The sequence below is a fragment of the Hippocampus zosterae genome, chromosome 8 (genome assembly GCF_025434085.1).
Source record: "Hippocampus zosterae strain Florida chromosome 8, ASM2543408v3, whole genome shotgun sequence".
Classification (NCBI taxonomy): Eukaryota; Metazoa; Chordata; class Actinopteri; order Syngnathiformes; family Syngnathidae; genus Hippocampus; species Hippocampus zosterae.
In genome coordinates this window covers 8,565,849-8,591,831 of record NC_067458.1, presented here as the reverse complement: position 1 = coordinate 8,591,831, position 25,983 = coordinate 8,565,849, and the positions used below count along the sequence as shown (strand labels likewise).

General features: G+C 42.3%; 1 protein-coding gene across 2 annotated transcripts; it reads right to left on the bottom strand.

Annotated features, from left to right (window-relative positions):
- Nucleotides 1–6,712: 6,712 nt before the first annotated feature.
- rexo1 (REX1, RNA exonuclease 1 homolog) lies at nt 6,713–25,072 on the bottom strand. 2 transcript variants are annotated; one of them, XM_052074314.1, is made up of 17 exons: nt 25,007–25,072; nt 23,499–24,222; nt 19,138–20,903; nt 18,952–19,050; nt 16,879–17,092; nt 16,603–16,724; nt 15,697–15,834; nt 15,458–15,581; nt 15,196–15,321; nt 12,300–12,440; nt 11,738–11,851; nt 11,580–11,653; nt 11,022–11,132; nt 10,798–10,913; nt 10,573–10,711; nt 8,835–8,955; nt 6,713–7,673 (listed from the first exon to the last, which is right to left on the bottom strand). In XM_052074314.1, exons 2-17 carry the CDS (start codon nt 23,695–23,697, stop codon nt 7,585–7,587), a joined length of 3,693 nt encoding a protein of 1,230 aa, XP_051930274.1. In that variant the 5' UTR covers nt 23,698–24,222; nt 25,007–25,072; the 3' UTR covers nt 6,713–7,584. The 2 variants fall into 2 exon arrangements, with proteins under 2 accessions (XP_051930274.1, XP_051930273.1); XM_052074313.1 differs by having other exon boundaries at nt 23,499–25,031.
- Nucleotides 25,073–25,983: the final 911 nt, after the last annotated feature.

Here is a 25,983-nt window from a genome sequence, read left to right as displayed (position 1 = left end):
GAGTGTGAGTACGAATGGTTGTTTGTTTCTGTGTGCCCTGTGATTGGCTGGCAACCGATTCAGGGTGTCCCCCGCCTACTGCCCGCAGACAGCTGGGATAGGCTCCAGCACCCCCCGCGACCCTAGTGAGGATCAAGCGGCTCGGAAGATGAATGAATGAATGAATATAGGTTAAATGATGATTTACAATTCATTATATTCTGTTTTTATTTATGTCTGACATAACATTCCAACTTCATTTGGAATGGGGTTTGTAGTTAACTGAACTGCAAACATACATTCTTGCTGCTGGAGGCTGTAAATTTCCCCATTGTGGGACGAATAAAAGATATCTTATCTTAAACAGGAATTCATAAAAGAAAACTTTGTCAGGGTCCATAAATAAAGTTTTAGTCTTTGTTAGCGTTCTTTAAGTACAGTTGTCTAATACAGCGCAGACGGGAATAAGAAGGGAGCTGGTGGCTTATATCCATGCCCCTCCTTTATTTTGTATTCTTTTTTTTGTTAATGTCGCCTGTTTAACAGATGTTTTCAAAAGCAAGGTCCCTTATGTCTCAGCTTTCTATAATGAGTTATCAATACTGGCTTTTTTTTATATTGAAAAGATCTGTCAAGAGGGGACCTTTTATTTGTCACTAATCTGAATGGAAGGCCCCCTCGGACTGCGATCGGATCAATCGGCATGCGGAACACAATTGAGGAGCCTTTGGGAGAGCAATGTTGGTACAGCAGCAGTTTGGCCGAGGAGCGGCAAGCGGGCGGAAGGAGCTAAAGAGCTCTTCATGGGGTGAATCGATTAGGTCGGCTGGCCTTTGACCTGCGACGGAGTGGAAGAGCAGGCGGGGTGGGTCAGTGGGTCTTAAGCAGCCAGCATCATGCTGTGAGCTCTGACACACTGGCAATGACACACTCCAGGCTTAGGCTCACATTGGCTGAGTGTACACACATACACAAACACCATTCTATGAATGTAGGTTCAGGATGTGGATTCACGGACAAATAATAACAATAAACAGCAATGTCACACATCAACTTTGTCAGGTGGAGTGTAATGGGTTGAATGTGAAGAATTACACCCATTAGAAATGTTTGCTTTCTAATCCCTATTACTTTCCAATTAGCTCCTTACAATGTGTTCAGCCCCCAGGAGCTTAACAAAGCAGATCAATATGAGAGGCTGAGTCGAGATCAGTCTCTTAATTGGCAGCACAGAGTGCTAGATTAAAGACTACTTTAAGGGATGTGCGACAATCAGTCCAACGGAGTCAATTTAAATAAAGAATTGCAACATGAATGTGGCCGCCCCTCTGTATGTACATTGCAGCCTTCCAGTTGCACCCACTGATTAAAACATGTTTTATATATATATATATATATATATATATATATATATATATATATATAGAGAGAGAGAGAGAGAGAGAGAGAGAGAGAGAGAGAGAGAGAGAGAGAGAGAGAGAGAGAGAGAGAGAGAGAGAGAAATACCGTGTACTCTCTCTCTCTCTCTCTCTCAATACATACATACACACACATGTGTATATATATATAAGCGGCTGGATAGCTCAGTTGGTAAGGCATCGGTTGGTGGTTCGAATCCCGCTTGGGGCAAAAATGAGCACATAACACCATCCAGTGTGGGTCCTTGGGCAAGATCCTTCACGCTAATGCCTACCTCATACAATGATGAGAGACAATAAAACGAATGACATGCCGGCTCAGACGTCGCCCGGCCAAACAAGGTCTGCGTCAGGTGCTGGGGAACCAGAGCACCTTGATGAAAAATGGGCTACTGGAATAAAGCAGAGATGGGCGAGATGCGATAACATGGCTCTGTTGGAATGCTACTACTCAAGCAACCCTAGTCAGAGGGGTTACATGCAGAGAATGTGGGCTAAATGGTTACTTCGAAACCCACAGTCACGGTTGACCGCGAAACAACTAGTAGCTCAGTGTTCCAACATCCAGAAACTGCAACTGCTGTCAGAACTTGAGATTGATGAGGTACAACGCAGGTTCCATGGTGAAGGGCCCCAGGCTGCCAGATCAGAGGAGGAGGTCATACAAGAGATTGGGAGGCAAGCCCCAATGAATGCAGATGATGAGATTGGGTGGCCAGCCCCAATGAATGAAATGCTGAGCGAGGCAGCAACTGACCTGAAAGCTAAGATCATGGCGAGAATGAAAGATGGGCAACCTAGAAACCGATTACAACGGCTATGTGAAGTACCATCTGAAAGTCTCATAGAAAGTGTGAATGCAGCACTGAGGGCGATCCCTACCGTAACGATAACAGAAACCAATGAGCTGATATACGCCTCAGCATCAGTGATCCTGGAGACTCTGGGCTATAAGAGCAACCATGGAAGCCATGAGATACGTTACCCACCATGGAAAAGATGGTTGGAGCCTAAGATCAAGGCGGCCCGGAAAGATGTGAGTCAATTGACGGAGGCCCAGAGAGGTGTGATGAAAAGGCCGATACCCGAGAGGTACATCCAGATGACCATACCTGAAGCACTCGAAACTGCCAAACAAAGGCTCCAAGCCTTGTCCAGTCGCCTAAAGCGGTACACGAAAGAGAATGAGGCCAGACGAATAAACAGGCTGTTCGCAACACAACCTGCCAAAGTGTACGCTCAGTGGCAGGGTCCTAACAACAGAGCTGACCCACCAAGACTGGAAACTGAAAGGTACTGGAAAGGCATATGGGAGAAGGAGGTCGCACATAACAGCAGTGCACAATGGCTGGTGACCCTGAGAGAGGAGCACAGCAACCTCCCTGAACAGAACCCAGTTACCATAACAGTGGCAGACATACAGGAAAGAGTCTCAGATATGAAGAACTGGACAGCACCAGGCCCGGACATGGTGCACACCTACTGGCTAAAGAAACTCACAGCATTCCATGAGCGCCGAGCAGCACAAATGAACCAGCTGCTGAGGGATGGGACTCACCCAGAATGGCTAACCGAAGGGCGAACGATCCTGATCATGAAGGATCCCTCGAAGGGTGCAGCCCCATCCAACTATCGGCCAATAACCTGTCTCTCCACAACATGGAAGCTCATGTCAGGCATCATTGCGGCTAAGATAAGTGGACACATGGATCAATACATGAACGAAGCGCAGAAGGGCATTGGTAGAGATACCAGAGGAGCCAAACATCAGCTCCTGGTTGACAGAACAGTCGCACAAGACTACAGGTCCCGACGTACCAACCTGTGCACAGCTTGGATTGATTACAAGAAAGCCTATGACTCGATGCCACATACATGGATCACTGAATGCTTGGAGTTGTATAAGGTGAACAGGACCCTAAGAGCCTTCGTTGCGAACTCGATGAGGATGTGGAAAACCACACTTGAAGCCAATGGCAAGCCACTTACCCAAGTGTCCATCAAATGTGGCATATACCAAGGTGATGCACTCTCCCCACTGCTGTTCTGCATAGGACTGAACCCCCTAAGCCAAGTAATCACCAAGACAGGCTATGGATACCGCCTCAGAAATGGAGCTACAATCAGTCACCTCCTCTACATGGATGACATAAAGCTGTATGCTAAGAGCGAAAGGGACATAGATTCCCTGATCCACACAACCAGGATCTACAGCAGCGACATCGGGATGTCATTCGGGCTTGAGAAATGTAGTCGGATGGTGACTAAGAGAGGAAAGGTAGTCCGCACTGAAGGGGTCTCACTCCCTGAAGGAACAATAGCAGACATTGAGGACAGCTACAAGTACCTTGGTATACCACAAGCCAATGGCAACCTCGAACTGGCAACAAGGAAAGCGGCTACGGCCAAATACCTCCAGCGAGTGAGGCAAGTCCTAAGAAGCCAGCTCAATGGCAAGAATAAGACCCGGGCAATAAACAGCTACGCCCTGCCAGTGATCAGATACCCTGCAGGAATAATAAGGTGGCCAAAGGAAGAGATTCAGACCACAGACGTTAAGACCCGAAAGCTCCTAACCATGCATGGAGGGTTCCATCCCAAATCCAGCACCCTGAGACTGTACGCAAGCCGAAAGGAAGTAGGCCGGGGACTAGTGAGTGTGAGAGCCACTGTCCAGGATGAAACATCCAAGCTCCATGAATACATCAAGGAGAAGGCTCCAACGGATGACATACTCAGAGAATGTCTCAGACAATGGAGAACAGAAGATGAGGCGCTGGAAGAGGGACCATCATGGGAGGACAAGCCCCTACACGGGATGTACCACGGGACCATAACTGAAGTGGCTAATCTCAAGAAGTCCTATCAGTGGCTAGAGAGGGCTGGCCTGAAGGACAACACAGAGGCACTCATCCTGGCTGCTCAGGAGCAGGCCTTGAGCACCAGAGCCATCGAGGTCCAGATATACCACACCAGACAAGACCCAAGGTGTAGGTTGTGCAAAGAGGCACCTGAGACGATCCAACACATAACTGCAGGGTGTAAGATGCTGGCAGGGAAAGCCTACATGGAACGCCATAACCAGGTGGCAGGCATAGTCTACCAAAACATCTGTGCGGAGTATGGACTGGAAACCCCAAGGTCAAAATCGGAAACACCTCCGAAGATGGTGGAGAATGACAGAGCGAAGATCCTGTGGGACTTCCAGATCCAGACTGACAAGATGGTAATGGCGAACCAACCAGATATCGTGATCATAGATAAAGGGCAGAGGAAAGCCGTTGTAGTGGATGTAGCAGTCCCAAGTGATGGAAACATCAGGAAGAAGGAACATGAGAAACTCGAGAAATACCAAGGGCTCAGAGAGGAGCTGGAGAGAGCCTGGAAGGTAAAGGTGACAGTCGTGACTGTGGTGGTCGGAGCACTCGGGGCAGTGACCCCCAAACTAGATGAGTGGTTGCAACAGATCCCGGGAACAACATCGGACATCTCAGTCCAGAAATGTACAGTGCTGGGAACAGCAAGGATACTGTGCAGAATCCTCAAGCTTCCTGGCCTCTGGTAGAGGACCCGAGCTGAATGAGGGACGGACACCACCCGAGGGGTGAGATGAGGATTTTTTAAATATATATATATAATGTTTTTAAACTATATTGTGTGAAAAAAAATAGTTGGCCCCTTTCTGATTTCTGTGTTTATTACATATTAATCACACACAAAGGTTTGAGTTCATCATCTGGCAGACAAATTGAAGTAGGCAACAAGATCTCAAGAAACACATGCATCATGCCACGATGCAAAGAAATTAAAAACGTGATTGAAATCTATCTGTCTGTTAAAGGTTACAAAGCCATTTCCAAGACTCTGGGTCTCCAGCAAACCACTGTCACAGCCAGTATCCACAAATCTTGAAAGAGCGGCAAACATTCACAGAAGTGATCAACCAGCTAAAATTACTCCAAGAGTGCAATGACGACTCATCCAGGAAGTCGCAAAAGAAGAACTTGGATCCACATCCAAAGAACTCCAGACCTCAATGGCCTCAGTTCAGGTCAATGAGGTCAGAAGTTCTGGAGCATAAAAAAAAGACACTGGCCAAAAATGGCATCCATGGGAGTTCCTGGGCAAAAACCACTGTTGTCCAAAAAGACACGAAGGCTCGTCTCAAATTTGCCAAACGACACCTTGATAATCCTCAAGACTTTTGGAAAAACACTCTGTGGACTCAAGAGTCAAATATTTAACTTTTTGGAAGATATGGGGCCCCTTACATCTGGGGTAAAAATGGCGCAGCATCTGATCAAAAGAACATCATGCCAACAGTGAAGCATGCTGGTGGCAGTGTGATGGTCTGTGGCTGCTTTACTCCCTCAGGACCAGGACAAGTTGCTGTGATTGATGGGACAATGAATTCTGCTGTCTACCAGAAAGTCCTGAAGGAGAATGTCCAAATATAAATGTGCGCCCTCAAACTCAAGCGCTAATGCATCATGCAGCAGCACAATTAGAAAAACACCAGCAAGTCCACCTCGGAATGGCTTAAAATGAATAAATACATGAAGAAATACAGCTTCTGCCCACGCAACCTAAGTGGGAGAGAATGGATGGATTTTACTTGATTAATTTTAGTGTGATTAAACTTATCATCGTAATCATTAATACTTTAATTTAAACTTTAAATAGCGGTTAGATAAGTAGTCACAATCGTCAGTATTTTAGATTGCAATATCACATGATGAAAAAAAGTTCTGTCAAGTTTTTCTTTGCTCAGGCACACGCAGAGACAATTGAGCTCTCCCTACCTCAGCATGGGGTCCATTTCAGAGGCCCCACATCGACGTGACCCACACCACTCAAAGGTGATCGGGGAAGAGAGGGTGAGAGAAAGGCGAGCATTGATCGAATTTGATAATGAAGACGACCCCTCTAAGCTGCTTTGCTCCACGCGTTGAAGAAATCCTCTGCAACAGTCAATACACACTAGGAAGCCCCCCTCGCTGTCACCGCAACATTGCGTCCCTATTGATCCCAGCTATCTGGCTCTTTTCATACCTGGGCTCTTTGGCCCAGCCGGGGGAAATGCATCCTGACATGCGACGTGAGGAGCTTAATCGGCAAAGGATGGGCCTCTCACTTTAGCCTTTCACTCCCATTTGTCACATCTGCTGGTTTACAGCAGCTGCACCTGCTGTTGAGAGGACACGCGGTCAGGATGGCTGCACTTCAAGAGGTCGGTCCTGTGCTGTACTTGGACAGCGCTGCCAACTATTTCTACAAGTCAGACAAACAAGGACTGATTTGTGTGTGTGTGTGTGTTTTTTTTTAACGAATACCCTTTTAATAGAAAAGAGAAACAACCAAAAGTACAGAAATACAAAAGAAAACTGCATAGAGCTTATTTACAGCAGTCTGTGTGGTCATTATCCAACTAACAACATAACAGGGCACCTCATAGAGACTGAATTTACTTGTGCAGGCCAATGACACTAAACTAAGAAATGTATGTTACAGAATATTCTATTTCATGCACAGCACATGGCAAAGATGGTATTTAAAAAGTACAGTGCCTTCTGTGTAAATGCATTAAACAGTTTGGAGCAAACACAATGTGTTTCCTGAATATGATCAAGTATGATAAGTTAAGTCATTTGAAACAATTTGACTCTTACAAACAGGACATCGGTGCAATGTGGAAAACCAGCAATGGCATTTCCATGGTAACGTTCCAAGAGAGCAATGCACTTACGTACAACAAGGAAAAAGTGACTTTCTTACCACTGGAAGTAAACGCATGATTAACCCAGATGAAGAACTCGTACTCGAGACGCGTCAAGAGCTTTCCTCGAGTACAATTTAGCCTGCCACAGAAACGATAATAATCCTCCTCGTCCTCCTGTAGGCAACACAAGTCTTTTATTCTCCAATTGCTGTTTGAGGCCGTGGGCGTCAGAACGGCTTCAAGAAACCGACAAATAAATGCACTTTGACTCACACACAAATGAGGACTGAATTATAAATATAAGTAACACTGATAATGGGGCCTCCTATTGCTTATCTCCATCAGTGGCAAGAAGCCACAACAAGAGGTTCTTTTGGCCTGTTTGTGCTCAAAACTGGGCTGAACTGTCTCAACATCTCCAAATGCCCTTCCTCGGCGTGATCTTCGGCCTGAAGGGGTGGCGTGAAGTCATCTCTTGACTTTTGCATCCTCCTTCAGCTTCCATATCATCAGTTCCATGCAGGCGGTGGCATCTTCACTCGAGTCGTGGCCATCGACTGTAAAAACAGAAATGAGAGTGTGCTGCTTTTAACCAGATTGTAAAATATCATGTAATGTATTCAACACTTAAGAAATCTATGAAGTAATGATGCCTTCCATGCCATGTTTTTTTTTTCCTTCTTAAAAAAAAGCATACACTGGTGACATCTACTGGCAACATCTCGCAGTCAGAATTCCGGCTTTGAAGCATTACCCAAATTATCCTCAACACGATGAACACCCACAAATCCAATCTAAAGAGTTTCAACATAATTGTTGCATGAAAAAAAAATCCTTTCTGAAGATTATAATGCTCGATTTTGACTGCCACTCTCGGAGGTATTCTTTGTAAGATACAGTATTGTGCTGTCCTGCATGATACTGACCTGTTTGTAATATTTTGGTTACCTTAGTGACATAAGAGTGTCAACATTTTAAGATGCAGCTGTTTGATGCAGTGAATCAAAGAGATGTTCAAATTCAATAACAAGCATTTCTCTGTTTTGCTGTTTTTAATTCGCTTTTGCTTTTATTATATTGCAGAATAGAAATCTATATTTTGAAGTAACTATATTTCCAGCCTCTTATTTGGTAAAAATAAATATTTGATATGGCCATATGGCTTACTGCGACGTGTGACAGCCAAGGTTATTATAGTTTTGAATTTTTCATTAAAGTTGGGTGGGGGAATCCATTTTGAGCTTTTTGTTTGTTTTTGAAATAGTGCCAGTTTAAATTAGTTTTCAGGGCAGGTTTATCAGTTTTTATTAGTTTTAATTGTTGCCCCCAAATGCTTGATTTTCATTAGTTTTAGTATTACCGGTTGTTTTTATGTTAAAAAAAAAGGACAAAAAACAACAACACCATAGTAAGTATTGTGTGTAAATTGGCTTAGTTGAAAACAAGATGCCAAAAAACATGTGATTAGCAATTAGCCGAATTCAAGCTTTAAACGTCAATGAAGAGTCGTCAAGTCAACAACAACTCGTCCGACTAAACAATTTAACCACTACATCATGGTGACGTATTTACACGTCTAATTCTTTTTCTTTCGTTTTAACTACTCAACTTCCCCCGTGTTTTGTGGCAATGATGATCATTAAGTCATCAAGAAGATACGGCATTATAAAGCTCAGTGCAGTCAAACACGGCGGCTAAGTCTGTGCAACTTCTCTCACCGCTGTCCTGGATGATGCGTTTGAGGTAGTCGGCCATCAGATTCCTCAAGGCACGTTTGTTGGGTAAACCAAGTCGGTGAGGAAACACGATGGCTGTGTCTACCACTGAACTGTGAATGAGCTGAAATGGGTAAAGGCAGAAACGGAGAATGGCAAATGTTTTCATAATCAGCGTGGGAAAAAATACATCTACCATCCCATCTTAATTTGGATGAAAGGCAGACTACATGCCTTGTACTGGTGGTCAACCAGTCACAGGGCACATATACACAAAGACCGGCGTTCACACTCAAATTCATAACATTTACTAAATGTGTGCACGCACAGTTTTCCGCACCAATATCTGATTCATTCAATACCTTTGGCTTGAGTTTGTGCATATTCTGCAAACAAATTTAGAACAGCCTCAGAAAATGCATACGCACAAATAATGATGGACCAACTTCGGAAAAAAGGTAAGAGAAAAAAACACATTTAAACCCATATACACAACGTAGTGGCATTACAGTCATATACAAACATGAAGAATAATTTGAACAGTCATAAGTTAAATCGAGATGTTGCTAGTGAGTTGACTAATGTCCGAAATAAACATGAAAAGGACACTTTTACCCTCGTTGTGTTTAAGTGCTTATATGTGTTTCTGTACTGGACAGTATATTAGTTTATTTGCCGTCTGTTGGACGCTGACACTCAGGACCAGACCACACGACTACGCTGGACCCGGAAATCAATTGAGCCGCTCAAATTCAGTTTTCATATCGATTTAGTAGACGGGTATGAATTTCATCAACGACAACTGCCTCTTTGCTGTGCTATATTTATCCCTTAGCATCTATTTTAACAGGGTGCGCAGCGTCTATTGCTCGCCTCATAATTTATTTGTTGTGTGTCCAGCATTCTAATATTCAAAATTAATTAGAAATGATCGCCATCATTGTTAATGTTGTCAGGTTCTGTGTCTCAACTAGCTTTCCGATGATATGATATGAACCTTTTGAAAATGGATTAAAGATTGAGGACACTATGAATGGCTCTCCAATTGTTTTTGTTGTTGTTGTCGTTTTTTTTTTAATAACTACTGCCCATTGGCTGATATCCGTCAAATGAATGTCCTGTTTGGGAAGAAATTGGGCGTATGTTATGCAAATTAGGGCACTGCAGGCACGTGCTGTAATTTAGGATTAATTCCGATTCATCAACATAGTTACTAAAAGTCTATCCATCAAAATGGCATGCACACTATATTTACAATATTAATTCATCAAACAAACATGCTAAACAGTTGTATGTATTCGTACTATCATGACTGACTACAGTATATCAAACTCAATAAAATGTGCTACCAAATGTGGGAGCCTTGACTGCATAGTCAATAAAATGGTTAGCTCACAGTCGATTATGTCGCTTTGATAGCTTGACATGCCAATGCTGATTTATATGAGTCTTTTCTGGTGACTTGCACATGGCCATCAGATGATATATGTTCAATCGATCGATAGATAGATAGATAGATAGATAGATAGATAGATAGATAGATAGATAGATAGATAGATAGATAGATAGATAGATAGATAGATAGATAGATAGATAGATAGATAGATAGATAGATAGATAGATAGATAGATAGATAGATAGATAGATAGATAGATAGATAGATAGATAGATAGATAGATAGATAGATAGATAGATAGATAGATAGATAGATAGATAGATAGATAGATAGGATACGATTTACTTTGAGAGCCAGGAGGTCACTCTCCAGGCTGTGTCCCACCAGGATGGACTCAGCACTAAACAAACTAAGCAGCACAGCCTGAACATCTCTCAAAGTGATGGTGGCACCATCCAAGTCCTCTGCTGTCACGCCAGAAAATCTGTCAAAGAACAAAAACAAGTGGTTCCTTCACAATACTGTTTTACACTGAACAGATCTTAACTCCAGTACCAGCAAAAAACGCACCGTGTGTTGAAGTCAACCACTTTGCTCTCAGGTTTGACAAACGTGTCGTAGATGACTTTTAAGTCTGAGTTTATGACTGTTACTCTTGTCAGCTCCAGGCCTTGCTTCGTGTAACACTGGTTGACAAGAACACAAAACAAGGGAAAGAAACATTTCGGATGAGAACAACATGGGAGTGTGTCATTAGAGAAGAAATTAATTTTGAGTTATTCCATGTGACCTACCATCTCACAATCCAAGGCAAACACTCCTCCGTTGCCATCTACCGGGAGATCTTTGCTGAACGTCGTCACATAGCCATCTAATGACTCCTTACGCCCATCTTGAACATGTTGCTGTGGAAACGTGCAGTGGGGAGAGATTCATCAAATACATGGGGATTCATTTACACCAATGGTGTCAAACTCAAGGCCCGGGGGCCAGATCTTGCCCGCCATGTCATTTTATGTGGCCTGCAAAAGCAAATCAAACATGTCAATTTCTACGATGATTGCTAAAATCTGTACCAAATCTTCAACTTTTCATGTATAATAAACAAGCGAGATTTTGTTAGCATTTTATGTTACCGAATCCCTCATTACACTAATTGAAACAGTCGTTGAGTGAACCATTATTCTTGACTTCATTATATGTTTTCACAGTCATAGCGGCCCTCCATGGGAAACGGTCACTACGATGTGGCCCGTGACAAAAATGAGTTTGGAACCCTGATTTACACAATTGAAAATACACAGAAAGGCTCTTTGAATTGGCTTTGAAATGTTCATGATGTTGGAAGATACCTGGGCCGTTTGGCAGCCTGGAGAGCCCACGGCCGCGGAGCAGCAGCTGTACATGGTCTCCCAGCCTCCAGCCACTGCCACAACAGGACAGAGAGAGGGGATTGATGTAAACATGAGTGATCACCATTTTACATGGATGAATATAACAAACACCTTACCCTTCTGCCTGCGCAAACGTCCCCAGTGGAAAGCGCATTCTTCTTTGCGAAGACAGTTACCCTTGGCATTGACTTTATACTCAGCACCACATCTGCAGCATATCTTGGTGAATGCTACAAACATATTCAAGAGTATTTAGTTGTCTGAAAGACCATGGACAAAAAGCACGAGAAAATAATCTCATCTCCCACTCAAATCTAATCTTACACTTGCGCTGTATATCACCACTGGTAAAAATGGTGAAATCACCAATCTCAGCGATGTTCGTTCAGTTGTTTAAATTTGTAGGCGAGGAGCAGTTCACAAACATGACACAAAACGAAAGTAATTTCAAATGGCAACTTTCTGGCTTTAAGAAACACTAAAATAAATGAAGAAAAAATGTGGTAGTCATTAACAGTTTCATATTTACAACAAGCAAAGGAGGGAAAAAAATGTGGAACTTCTAAATTGTGAGGAAAGAAAAATTATGGAAGCAGGTGTTATGGAATCATGGAATCATATTGAACTTGCCAAAACGAACACCTGCATCACATTAGATAAACTTCTACAGATACTTACGGTCCATGATGACCTTCTTCTCTGGGAGGTTGCAGAGAACAGCCTTCCCAACAGCGTTGGGGTTTATTCGAGGGTATCCGTGTTCCTGCAGCTGCTCCTCTGTCATTAAATAGGCCTTCAGCTTCCCGTAAAGTGCAGCTCCTAAAGTGTGGCAAAGCAAAATGAAAGAAAACAGACTGAGCTGGATTGATTTTGAGCTGGTTTGGGTCGCAGACTCATTCTGGTTGGATCGCAGCGTGAAGAAATAGATTGAATGTGCATCGCAAAAGGCAAGCCAGGCACTGGAAATAGGCAGAATCTTTACTGCAAATTTGGCAACCTGGCCAAGTGCAAATATAACTTAAAATTAGATTTTTGTACAGTGGGGATACATATGGAGATAAACTATTTGTATTTACAAAAACTAAATACAATGATTTGTAAATGATGTTCAACCTATATTTAATTGAATACACTACAAAGACAAGATCTAAAGTTCAAAGTGATAACATGGTTTGTTTTTGGCAAATAAACATCAACTAAACGGCTGTAACACATTCTTAAAAAGCTGGGACAGATGATAAAAATGAGCTAAAGCCATTTATCAACACCAAGAAACAGCGCTGGCTTCTCTGGGCCGAGCTCATCTAAGATGGACTGGTGACAAGTTGGAAAGTGTGGTCTGACGAGTCCACATTTCAAATTATTTTGGAAAATAGTAGACGTGGTGTCCTCAGGGCCAAAGAGGAGCAGAACCATCCAGACTGATAGAGACGCAAAATTCATTAGCCAGCATCTGTGATAGTGCGGGGCTGTGTTAGTGCCAAAGGCGTGGGTAACTTCCGCATTTGTTTACTGGAACATTAACGCTGAAAGGTAGATCGAGGTTTTGGAGAAACATATGCTGCCATCCAAGCATCAGGGAGACCCCTGCTTATTTCAGCAAGACAATGTCAAACCACATTCTGCACGTGTTACAACAGCGTGCTTTCCTAGTAAGAGTGCAGGTACTCGACTGGCCTGTCCATCATTTAAAATGTGTGGCGCAAAATGAAGCTTAAAATACAACAATGGAGACCCCCAGACTATTGAACAGCTCGAGCTGTACATCAAGCATGAATGGGAAATAATTACACCTACAAAGCTTCAACAATGAGTGTCCTCAGTTCTCAAAAGTTAGTGAATGTTGTTAATCCATTGCACTTGTGAGTTTTTGGACAGCTTCTGTTTGAATTTCTTTCCACAATGTCAGAATAGCTTCCGAGAGCTGATGCTTGGATGTCAACTGCCTCCCAACCTCATTGATGTTTTGCTTGACAATGCTACAAAAGGTTCTCAATAGGGTTGATGGTCAGGGGAGGATGGAGGCCCACAGACAAGTTTCTCTTCTTTGAATACCAGAGCATTCTATGATACAGAGGGATTTCTTGCAGCATAAGACAGCGCATTGCCATGCATAAAGAGGACTTTGTTTCACAAAGTTCTGATCTTTATTTCTTAGCATCAAAGAAAGTAGTCAGTCAGAAACTCCAAATACCTTCCTGAGGTTATTTTCACACCTTTAGGAAGGTGGCCAACCAGCTCTTTTGCCTTTATTCCGACTCAGTGGCAACAATGCATCCTTTTTGGGAAATGTTGGCCATCCACCAAAAATACACAATTCCATCCATCCTGACCATCCAGGGTTACATTGCACCCACAAGTGAACACATTTATTCTGCAAGGAATACATTGGCATCATTGGCTGCTATGGGGGTAAAAGGGAGAAACTCATGATATGGTCCCCATCCTACCCTAACCTCAACCTTGTTCAGAACCTTTGGAACATCCTCAAGGAAATGTCTTGGACGTTGGACAGTTCACTTCCAAATAGCAGCTTCAGTAGGCTATTTTTTCCCCCCTCTCCCTTCCCAGCGTTTTCCTTTCTGAATTCTGATTGTAATTTCCCCATTGCGGGACAAATAAAGGATAGCTTATTCTGATAACCTGCAAATAAATGCATGCAGAGAAGTTCAATGGGTGCAAGACTTGTAAAGCTGCTATCAAATAAGAGGTGCAATGTTAAAATGTAACATGACCTTGTAAGATGTTTTGATCGAAATAGATTTTGATTTCCGCAAAGATAACCTCCTGATGTTGGCAATTTAACAAATCACTATTTTCAGTTTTTTTAAACGACATAAACTGCCTTGAAAAACTGCAGTGCTTGATAATTTGAGATGAAGGTGAGGTGAATTCGAACAAAATAATTTTTTATTTGACAAAAAAAAACTGTCATTATTGAGATATCCTTTATTTGTCCCACACTGGGGAAATGTACAGTCTACAGCAGCAAGATTGTGGGTAGAAAGAAGAAAGAAGAAGACAAAAAAACTCTGAGAGGTTTGTTTTAAAACATTCAAATGATTTTCATAACAAATGATGACTTGAAAATTGTGATGACTGACAATTGCATTAACTTGTTTAAAAAAATAGGACAAAAAGATGCACAATTTGGAATGCATTGTAAATTTAGTACTCAGGAAAGGAGGAGATTCTTTTTGGCATTGTAACGAATAGCTTATATACAAATTGTGCGGCAGTCGAATCTCTGGAGAGCCTGCCCATCTCTCAAGTATGAAATGTAATTACCAAGTAAATTATTGGGGGTTTTCCCCACCTATTTCTAAAAATATGTCTATGATTAAGCCATTCTGCACTTCCATCTCACTCTGAGGTAACAGTCTGGCCACTGGCCAACAGTCTAACACACTATCCTGCAGAGGATATACATATCATACTTAAATGCCCAATGTCATGAAGCGACCTGAGTCACTGCATGAAATAATCAAAAGTGTCTCCTTTAAAGAAATTGGGCATAACGGAATTATATTGCTGTCAATTAGAAACAAGGTGGAGAAAAAGCAAAACCCCTCACCATTGAGCTTCTCTTCTTGCTGTTTACCCATCCTATTGACAGTGAAACTGGTCGTAGCTGCAAGGCGGCCACCCAGAACTTCCTGGTGAGACTGTGCTTTCCGGGAAGCAGGTAAACCTGCCTCCTCTGTAAAGCAACATGGATATATACGTTAAGAGTATAAACAGAGCTATATTCCCTGCCTAAGAATAGCGATACATTCAGTACACGGTACATGGTGTCCACTATTAGTGTACGTATATGTAGGACTGTGCTGACATACTGATGGCAGGCGAGGAGCAGGGGGTGCTGTTGTTACGGAGCTTGTTCAGCATGTTGACAGCCACATTGACATAGATTTTCTTGCTGTTACTGCGCTCATATACCGTCTTTTCCTTATCAAGACCCTGGCAAGAAATAACAGCTTTCAATCGACAAATTGTGCCAGAAAAACAGTCATCCAGGAACATGACACAACTCAACAAATTGAGATAGCAGCTTAGAGTTTCATGACAGTCCTACCATTTGGAAGGCCATATCCTCTGATGGGCAGAATTTGATGCACTCGTCTATGAAAGTGTTGAGGTAGCGCTGGCGAATCACGGTCGGGATTTTGGCCCCAAACTCCATGGGGATGATGGGACGCTTCATTGAAAAACTCTGAGGGAACAGAGAGAGTGTGTTGGCATCGGAGCACATTTAGCAGATAAAATACCCATTCTTAAGCCCCATTTTCACCACCTGATTTTAGCATTTCAACAATCAAAAGTTGTTAGATTACACTTAGGCTGGGTTTATACTGCATTGATCAAGTGGTAATTGCAATTTTCTTACTCTCACGCGGCACAATACCGTATTGGCCCGAATATAAGACGGTGTTTATTGAACTAAGACTGAAAAAGTGGGCGTCGTCTTATATTCGGGGTATAGACATTATACCCATTCACAACGCTAGATGGCGCCAGATATCATTTGATTCCGCAGGCCAAAGCGAACCCCTGTCACGAAGAATACAAATAAAAATAGCGGTAGCACGAAGAAGAAAAATAAAAACTATATCCTGGGGGCAATGTATATATGGCATTCTAGAGCAGTGGTCACCAACATGGTGCCCGCGGGCACCAGGTAGCCCGTGAAGACCACTTGAGTAGCCCGCCAGTGCCTGGACATTGTGATTTGCTAGTAGAAATTATGATTTAAAAATGCAAACATTGGCAGTACTGTGAGACATTTCGAAACACGATCAAAGTCTGACAATTTAAATCATCAAGTATTAAAAATAACACATCCTCATATTATTGATGGTATTTTGGACAAATATGTTATTTCAGACGTGTATCAATTTGGTAGCCCTTCACACAATCGGTACACATGAAGTTGCTCTCACCCTCAAAAATGTTGGTGACACCTGTTCTAGAGGTTAAATACCTTCATAGTGGGTGTGTGAGCCACTCGTTTTTGTGCAACGGTGGATGTGGTTTTTGACAAGATACCAGCTGTGGTTTGGGTCTTAAGAGGCAGGCTACCAGCTGGCACAGCATCTGAAGAACCTGCCCAAATATTAAGAGCAAGGAATTTTAGAAACAGTCAAAATAGTCTCGTCAAACATTTCTCTTGGATTGAATGATATGAAGACTCAAGGGGGAGAGCACAGGTAGTTTTTCACAACTTAACCAACAACAGGAATAAACGATAATTACATACTTGTCTTTGAGGATACTGTCAATGGGTTGGGACGGTGTGCAATCCGCTTCTTCTCTCCTGAAGACCTGGGGCTGGGTGTGCTCTCTGAGGGTGGTTTGACTGAGGCAGAAAGGTGAGCAGCTTGCTGCTGCGCCATCTGCATACGCTGATAGCAAACCTCCTGAGCCGTGAGTCTCCGGTATGGCCGGACCACATTCTTGGAAGGTGCGTCAGTCTGTCAAAGTGGAAAAACAAGGAAAAGCGGCTCAGATAATGGATGGAATTTCATTCAAAACAAACTTTTTCCTGTCAATGGAACAAAAACAAATTAGTTACGATGTCATATTGGTTCAGGTTGGATAAGCGACCGGATGGAGTTGACTTACCCTTAGCTTAGTGCGTCTAACAAAGCACAGCACTACGTACAGTATTACTTTTGAAAGGATTGTACAGTTTCCAACATAAATCAGTACATTCTCTTTAAAAGGTGTGTTTGATGTGGAAGAACTTTGGGATGAACAATTCCGATTTAGATCAATCTCACAAAAATCCTTAGGTACAAGTGTATCAACATTCACATAAACACGCCCCAATATCTCGTCAGCAAATTCTTCCCAGAAGAAGGCAAGCGGTAGTTGGAAATGGTGGACCAACTGCGCATTTTATTACCGAATCAGTATTTGCATCTGTTTCAAATAACTTTTTATCCATCGGGTGTATTTTGAATGACATCTCACTATGCCAATCTTTTCTTGTTTAAGTCTCAGTTCAAAAAAACAGTGCTGCGATGATCAGGAGTGCTTCACGGCCTTGATGACTCCCCTGAGCAATGTGATTTGAACATGAAGTGACCTAAAAGAGGGGTTCTCAAACATTTTGGGAGACATTTTTTCAAGGAAGCCCCCATAACGTTCATGACAAATAAATGTACCGGTAACTGCATGTGTGCCCCGAAATGCCATTGGAATTTAAGAATGTCCTGTTTTTAAGAGAAAAGTTACAGTTCTCATTTGAAAAAAAAATGTAAGTGAATCAAAGTTATTAATCTTTTGAAAATGATGTCTTTCTATGACAAATTCAGAATAGCATAATATTAAAGTCAACCTTTCACGATCATATCAACTTCATTCTCAGAAAGTTCTTTCGCTTATTTGGTAAAAGACAGCCTTTTATTTTCAAAAAGAATAAAAACAAATACTTTTTGGGGGCGGGGTGGGGGAACAAAAAGGACTTTCTTGGAATAATATTCTTTGTGTTCAAATTAAATAAATAAAAATGTTGTCATGCAGATGTATGTGATGGTCCTCTCGGGAAAGAATTACTTTCCCCAAGGCATCTATCTACCGATGGCGCATCATCCTCATTAAACGGGTTCTTGTGCCGTTTTAGTTAGCATTGTACAGCACCCTATTATCTGTTAAATGTTGCCCACTTGACCTTCATTACAGCCACTTCGTACTGGAAGGGGGACCCCTCCATCTGTGGTCCCTTCTCAAGGTTTCCTTTTTTTTGCCCCCAAATGGGGTTTTTGAGTTTTTCTTTGGATGTCGCTAAGCTTTGTCGACTGTGGTCTTGGGAGGCGCTTTGAGACACTTTTGCGATTATGGACTATATAAGTGAACTTGACTTGATAATACAATACAATCATATGAGAGCATTTAAGTGAGCCATACCTAAGGTAGAGGTGAGTAATTAGTTATGAACTCTATTCATTCCACAAGACGTACAGGCCCCGCCTACTAAGGACGTACTTGTAGTCTAAGTCTTTTTTTGCATGATAGAGAGGAGGAGAGTGTGATGCAATCTGTGAATGAGAATAAACTGTTTGCATTGTAAATCATGTTAAAAAAAAAGCGACCAGTAGGTGGCAGCGGTGCCTCACGTGATTGAAATCCAGTGAAAATGGCTGGGATTGAATGAGTTAATCGTCACTTTGTTTTATTAGTTGGCTCATCCTCAAATGTAAACACACTTTTTGTAATACATCCTAATTTACTGCAAAATATTTTGCAGGTGCCTAAGCTAGGGCCCGCATTTTGGGAACAAATGGCTAGAACACGATTGGGAAAGCATTGGAGGATGAGGTCCACTTACACTTCCTTTGGCAGAACAGTGCGAGACTCTCTTCTTCTGACCAGGGAAAAGAGTGGTTAAAGTGCTCTCAGTGGTGTCCTCCTCTAAATCTCTGGATGGCTGACAGCACACACATGACATGAACATGTTTACACCAACCGTTTGACCAATACTATCAACATGGCAAACGTTCGGTAAGAGCGCTACCTGCTTAGCTTGCCTTCCCTTGTCTTCCTTCTTGACATCCTTAGATTCATTGAAGATCCGGAAACACTCCTCCAAGGGATCGGAGTCAAAGTCCAACTCAACCTGAAAAAGTGCCAAGTCTATCGCAGCGTCTTTATTCGTCCCGCTCCCTTCCGCGGCTCTGTCATCTTCATACTCAGAGGAAGACAGAGTCACCTCCGAGGCTTTCCTCTTATTTAGTTGTCCCCTCTTCAAAGCGTCCGCAGATTTCCTCACGAGTACTTCTTCCGTATCGTCATCGCTATCATCCACCACAATCGGTTCTGCCTCCTCCGCGCTCTCATCCCCAAAAAGTTCAGCGTGACTCAGAGTTCTTTGTTTTTGCTCCAGGCTTCTCACTTTTTCACCGCGTTTCATTTTACCTTTGCTGAGTTCGGAAGCGGCTTTGCCCTTTGCGCTGGCGCTCGAGGAGCTGCTTTTGCTAAGTTTCTTTCCATCCTTGTCTCTTTTACTATCGTCTAATTGACCGTTTTTATGTTTCGTCTCCTTCTGCTTGCTTCGCTCCTTGTCGGAAACCTTGAACTTGCTGATTTCCCTTGCACGGTTCTCGGTGTCCTTAACCCGTTTGCTGGAATTTGTTTTTGGATTCATCTTCCCGTCACTTTTTTTGTGTTCTTTATGAACTTTATCAGCAGTATGAACTTTAACAATGTCCTTTCGGCTATCATAGTTCTTCCCATGACTCTTGTTTTCCTTTTTTGTCGGGTCTTTTTGCTGAGACTTATTTCGTGACTCTTTGCCCTTATCCTTGCTACTTTTTTTGATAAGAGATGTGTGGCCTACTTTTGCTTTCTCCGACTTCTCAATTTTTAACTTCTTTTTCTCTGGACCCATCTTCTGCTCTGAACGTTCCCCTGTCTCCAAGTGCTCCTTATACCTCTGCGCCAATGATTGGAGGGTACCCTTAACCCCCTCTTTTTTCTCCTTCGCCACACTGTCTCCAACTTTTGTCATGCTGTTGGCTTTTCTCTGCTGAAGGCTACTGAGCGAAAGGGGTTTGTACTCGGTTCCAGAACTCTCTCCATCAGATTCAGAAAAAGTGTACTTGTTTGTGTCGATGCTCTGTTGCGGGGTTTCTCTCGCATGCGGCACGACATCATCTGATGCGGGGTGTCTATATGTCTTTTTGCCCTCCACAGTAATATTGCACACGCTGCCATTGCTCTTGCGCTTTGCTGCGATCCCTGCAGAGTAGTTGGAAAGTGGGTCATATTCCATGTCTGTAGATGGCCTTGAAGTATCTAGAGTGTATTTACATGTGGAGAAAGATGTCCTGGTTGAGTACTTAGGACTTGGGGGCACAGAGGTGACTCTGTGTGCATTTGTCCGCGGTGGATTCTTTTTTAACAAAGTGGGAACATACTCCATGCTGTTGCTATTGCTTCCCCGAGTGTCCGAATCCAGAGTGTACTTGCTGCAACCAGGGGTGGGGTTATATCCTCCTGATGTCATCTGATAACTGCCAGGATCATACGGCAAGTGTGTAGCTGCTGCTTGACCTTTAACACCATTAGAGGAGGACGCAATTGCTCTTCTACTGGGACTATATGACTCGTCCCCAATTCGAAACAGCTTCTTCTTCTCCCTCTCCACTTCATTGCGGACCTCCTCGATGGCCTTGTTGACCATCTCCAGAGCACCGGTGAGGTCTCCCGAGCGAGGCGAAGTTCCATTCTGATGCTCTTGAGGCCTCACAACTTCAGGTTTGAAAGGGTCATAACCTTGTTCTGCAGTAAGACAGTATGGCACGCTTAGAATCCAACACAAAAGACTATTCATAATGTGCACATGCCACAATAATTGCTTTCCATTACAATTCTCAGATACAGTTTCATAATCAAAATTAGGTTCAGTGGAAACGTTTTTTTTTTTTTTAAACCAGTGGTGAGCCGTCACCGGCAAAGCCTTCTCTACTGCCGTACTGACCTACATTTAAAACCTCAATCAAAACTTCGTTCCAAGAAATTGAATTGGTTTATTCCCATCAGTCTATTTTCTTCATTTCATAGCATTTCTTTTGACTGCACTGATTCCAATACCTGTAGGGCAGGGGTGCCCAAACTTTTTGGATTAAAGATCTACTTTTCGATCAACTAACCTCCCGGGATCTACCCTTACCGGCGCGGGCATGCGCACGCGCGCGCGCATGCCCGCGCGCGTGCGCATGATGAGAAATCATGCGCACGCGAAATGATGAGAAATAGCCTGAAACAGAGGCATGCCACGCACTTTTGCAGCCTGTTAACTATCGTAGCTAACACGTACCGTTTTAAAGTGCTTCCCTGGGCCCTCCTAGATTCATATTCTTTGCTCGGGCCCTCGGTGAATTGTACAAGCAGCAAACTGAATGAGAATCATGACGATAAAAGATAGAGCGCAACAGCTCTGATCACAAGCTGCAATTGCAAACTGCTGAGCGCAAACAACTTCCGGTGACGCAATCACGCGCCACCGTAAATTTAAGATTTACCTGCTTTATTTTATTTTTAAAAAATGTGAAAATGAGACTGATAAGATGATTAGGGTGCAGTGTATATTAACACAAAAAATATATTACTAACATGTACAAAGACACACAAATGGTTGTTTGTTTTTTTTCTTCTCGACACTCCTCGGATCTACTTGGGACCTGTCTTAGATCTACCGGTAGATCAGGATCTACCTAATGGGCACCCCTGCTGTAGGCTATGTGGATGTGAAGTGTTTTTGTCCAATCAGTACTTCTATGTTAAACCCGGCTGGCCAGCATCATTTAAACTGTATTAGTCATGGTGTTGTTTGCTTAAAATTCAAATTTCAAATTCACCTCACAGGGCCAACTAACTGACTCACAGTGACGCAATAATTTTTCCATCCTCTGATTAGTTAGTCAGAGCAAGCCAAGTTCAACTAGCAGAACATGTGCACACAGTAATAAATTTAATTATCCCTATATCTGGTGAGAATGATGCATTTTATTGAAATGTTTAATGTTTTTGTGAAGTTATTGGATATTGATTCTGACTATTTCAGATGAAGTATGTAGCACATTGTGTGATTTGATATTATGTTGTATATTATTGATGTTTTCTATAACTGTGATGTGATAGTGGTCATATTCGTTTTTCTCAGTTACTTTGGTACATTTCTCAGATCAGAATTGAAATTTGCAAACCGGTGTAAACAATTTGTACAAAGAACAAAACATTGGGATTCCCCCGCAAAAGCCATTTTCTTTCTCAAAATCCTTAAACATGACATATCCGTGTCATTGAACATGTCAGTGCCATCCAAATGACAGGTCTTTGTATGATTGAGTATGGACAAGAGAGTCTATTGGCTTCGTAATGTCAATATAACAGTGTACTCTGGAGGGATGTCGTAATGTAAACTGCCGCTCAAGTTCTGATGACAGTTGCATTATTCTAAATTGCAAGTTATTATATTCTAATAATATTGAGCGACTGGTCAGATTCAAAATTTTGCTTTTATGTTTGCACTGCCATTTGTTGACAAACCATTTCATTGCAATAAAGAAAGGAAAAGACACTGCACAGCACAAAGCAAAAAAGTAATTAAAAAACAATAGAAATGTGAACCCGTGACATTCTCTTTCGGCAAAAGTGTACATGCAACACGGTAGGAATTACAGTGCATTTTCCGACACGTTATGTGCCAGGCCTTGCGGTCACAATATTCTCAACCACATGACAACTATTTTCTTCACTTGCTGCGAGCTATTTCAGAAAACTGATTGATTGTTGGTTGGTATAATGCTTCAAACATTCCCCCTTGTTGGAAATAGTCTGATGGAAATATATCAAAATGCGCTTGACCTTTTATTACATTTTCAACCATTTTGTGATAAACTTATGCCAAATTGTTGTAGGGTGTCAAGACAATTCAACGGAGACCTATTATACAATTTAATCAACAAGACGTAATCGATTCATGTCGGAAACCGCAGAGAATTTCACATAATTTGCTAACACATTTTTTAAGTCAAAACGTAGGTTTGTCAAACACAAGGTCACATTATTTATGATGTGGACGCGTCTTTTCCCAGACAAGTTGCTGGAAAATGACTGAGACACACGACATGGTGTACAACAGAGCTTTGTGTATTGGAAATGAATCATGTGTAACCAATGTCATAATGGTAGCACAATAGCATCCAATCCAAATGCCTAATTAACCAGCATATCGTTCGTTTACAGTTAATGGTTGTAAAAGAGTTTTGGGAAATTGTTAGTACTCTGCGGTTCGTAATACCTCTTCCAAACGTGTTCTGAAAGCCGAACGGCTTCCCAGCGGTATCTTGACACGTAAGCAAGACTACGTACCGCATTGAAAATCGCCTTTTTGGGCAGCGTCGAGCTTTTTGGTTTCGACAGTAGCCCCCGCGTAGGTCTGCCGTCTCTGCTGGCTGTGCCTGAAGTGACAGTAGGGTCTGTTGCACCCATTGCCGCTGCCTTTGCCCTCAGTGTCTTCTGTGTAAAACGGACAGTCAAGCCCACGGAAAAAGCCGGTTGATCTCAGCATGATCCCCGGATATTCCTCTCATGCCTCCGCCAATGTTGTCAGGCCGGTTCCGCTTATTCGTGGGCGATATAACAAAGATTGTTCGAATGGTAGGACAATAACATCCCTAGGGCGCCATGTTGGATTGGTGGCGGAAATGAGTTCCCCGCGTGTTTGCTTGACGTCATGTGTCGTCACGATCTCACTGGCTGACGGGAAAAAAAAATCCAAACTTTGTCATGGAAGTTGGGGTAGGATCACGGAAGGTAAACTTTAGAAGAGTGTGGAAAGCCAGCAATCAATTGAACTACATCCGCAGCAACTACTTCCTTTTAATTGAATTGCAATCCTTTCATTTAAAAGTCGGTGTATTATAAAGGGAGAACTTCCGTCTAGATGAATCAAATATGTATCTAACCAAAGAAACAAGTGGAATGTTCATGGTGTCACTGCCTGTGTGTGTGTGTGTGTGTGTGTGTTTTAAGAGTCCACACTTTCTTTAACAGATTTATTTCACAGGAGGTGGAAGTCGTCTGCGCATGAGGTCTGGAAGATAAGCATATACAGTATTTTTAATTAAACGGCACAAAAAAGTGAAGGATACTCTTCTGAGAAAATTTGTTGGATGGCTATTTAAACTGCCTTTTGTAAATATACTTTGACCTCAGTGCACATCTCGGACAGTTTAACGTTTCAGTACTCTTTGCATAACTTGCAAGAGCAACATAAAAATGCCCCTCCTTTCGACAGCAACTGCCTTGTCTTTTTCAATCTTGGTCTCAGTTGAAACCTGCTGATCACGGCCCCTGTCCTCCAAGAAAACCAAACAATGGTGACGTACAGTTTGTGTTAAATTGGCCCAACAGCGGGTGAACATCATGAAGAGGACTACCAATTCTCTTCATATTGAGAACTTTTCTGTTCAGCTCACAAGATGACATGCAAAAAAAAGGACGAAAACGTGCAACAGTTGTACATGTGTATTCAAAAGTTTAAAAAGGTCAAAATAAGTTGACCTGTTAAGATTGTAGTGTGATTTGGGATCACAGTTAAACCGCACACAAACACTAAATACACAAAACTTTTTGAGAGCGACTTTTCTTCACGTCAAGACATTCAATATGACTTGATAGGTTTGTCAAAGTAACTGCACTTAAATCACGTCTCGCCGGTATTAGATCAATAGCCTACAAAAAAGTCATCAGAAAGCAATTTACATTGGCAATTCTAAACGCCGGGTTAAATTTAAAAGAAACATTTTTATACAATTGCATTATGAGACATGGATAGAAAAGTTTAAAACTATTGTCAAAGCCTCTGCAATACCTACCTGCCGCTCATTTTAATAGCTCATGCTAATTCGTGAGCGGGTTTTTATGCCTTTTTTTCCGACCACAAGTCATCCAATTAGGGACAATTTAATTAGCTCATTCGTCACAAGTGCGTTGGGTGTGTCCTGCGATACAGACTTGCGTTTCCTCGTAAAAGTACAGCGAACATCTTCGTATCCCACATTTAAATGCATTAATTACACAGTATTCTGACGTACTATATTATATTAGTATGTGATGCAGTCTTTACACATACATTTAACCAAAATAAATTACTCAGAGTTTAACCTAAGAATGTCCACAAGAGGGCAGCAGTGCATACAATCCCGATTCTTGGCTCTCGGTCACGCCCAATGAAGACTGTACAGTACAACAGTCACATTGCTGTTGCATCAGTTAATTCCCTCCTGCCCAAAAACGTTTGCAATGCCAGAAAACATGTTGCGCAATCAAGTAGCTTTTTGTGTTACTAACTGACACAACGTACGGCGTATACGTGACTGTTTATCTGTTATGTAACGTTTCCAATATGCAGTATACTGTACAACCCTTTCATTGGAAATGTCTATTAATGCTAAGAGTCAATATTGTCGACAGAATGAATAGGTGGTATATGTTTGGAAAGGCGTTCTCAACCTTGCCCTTGGCCTTTATGCAACTCATTTTCGGGTTCAAGTTCAAGTCAACTTTATTGCCAAATCTGCTCTATGTGAGCAACATACAGCACAGATGAATTTTCTTTCCTCTCAACCACAGGAGAGAGATAAGCCGCTGCGGCTGCTGCGCCGCAATCAACAGAACAGTTAACATAAAATGACAAAATAATACAACTCAACACATAAGACACAGACAGTCGTGCAATCTTAACCACTTTTTCTTACTAGTGGATCAAAAATGTGCACACGTCTGCTACAAGCTAAAGGTTTGAAAGTACACAAGAAGCTGTAGCGTCCATTGGTGAAAACGAGATTTGCTC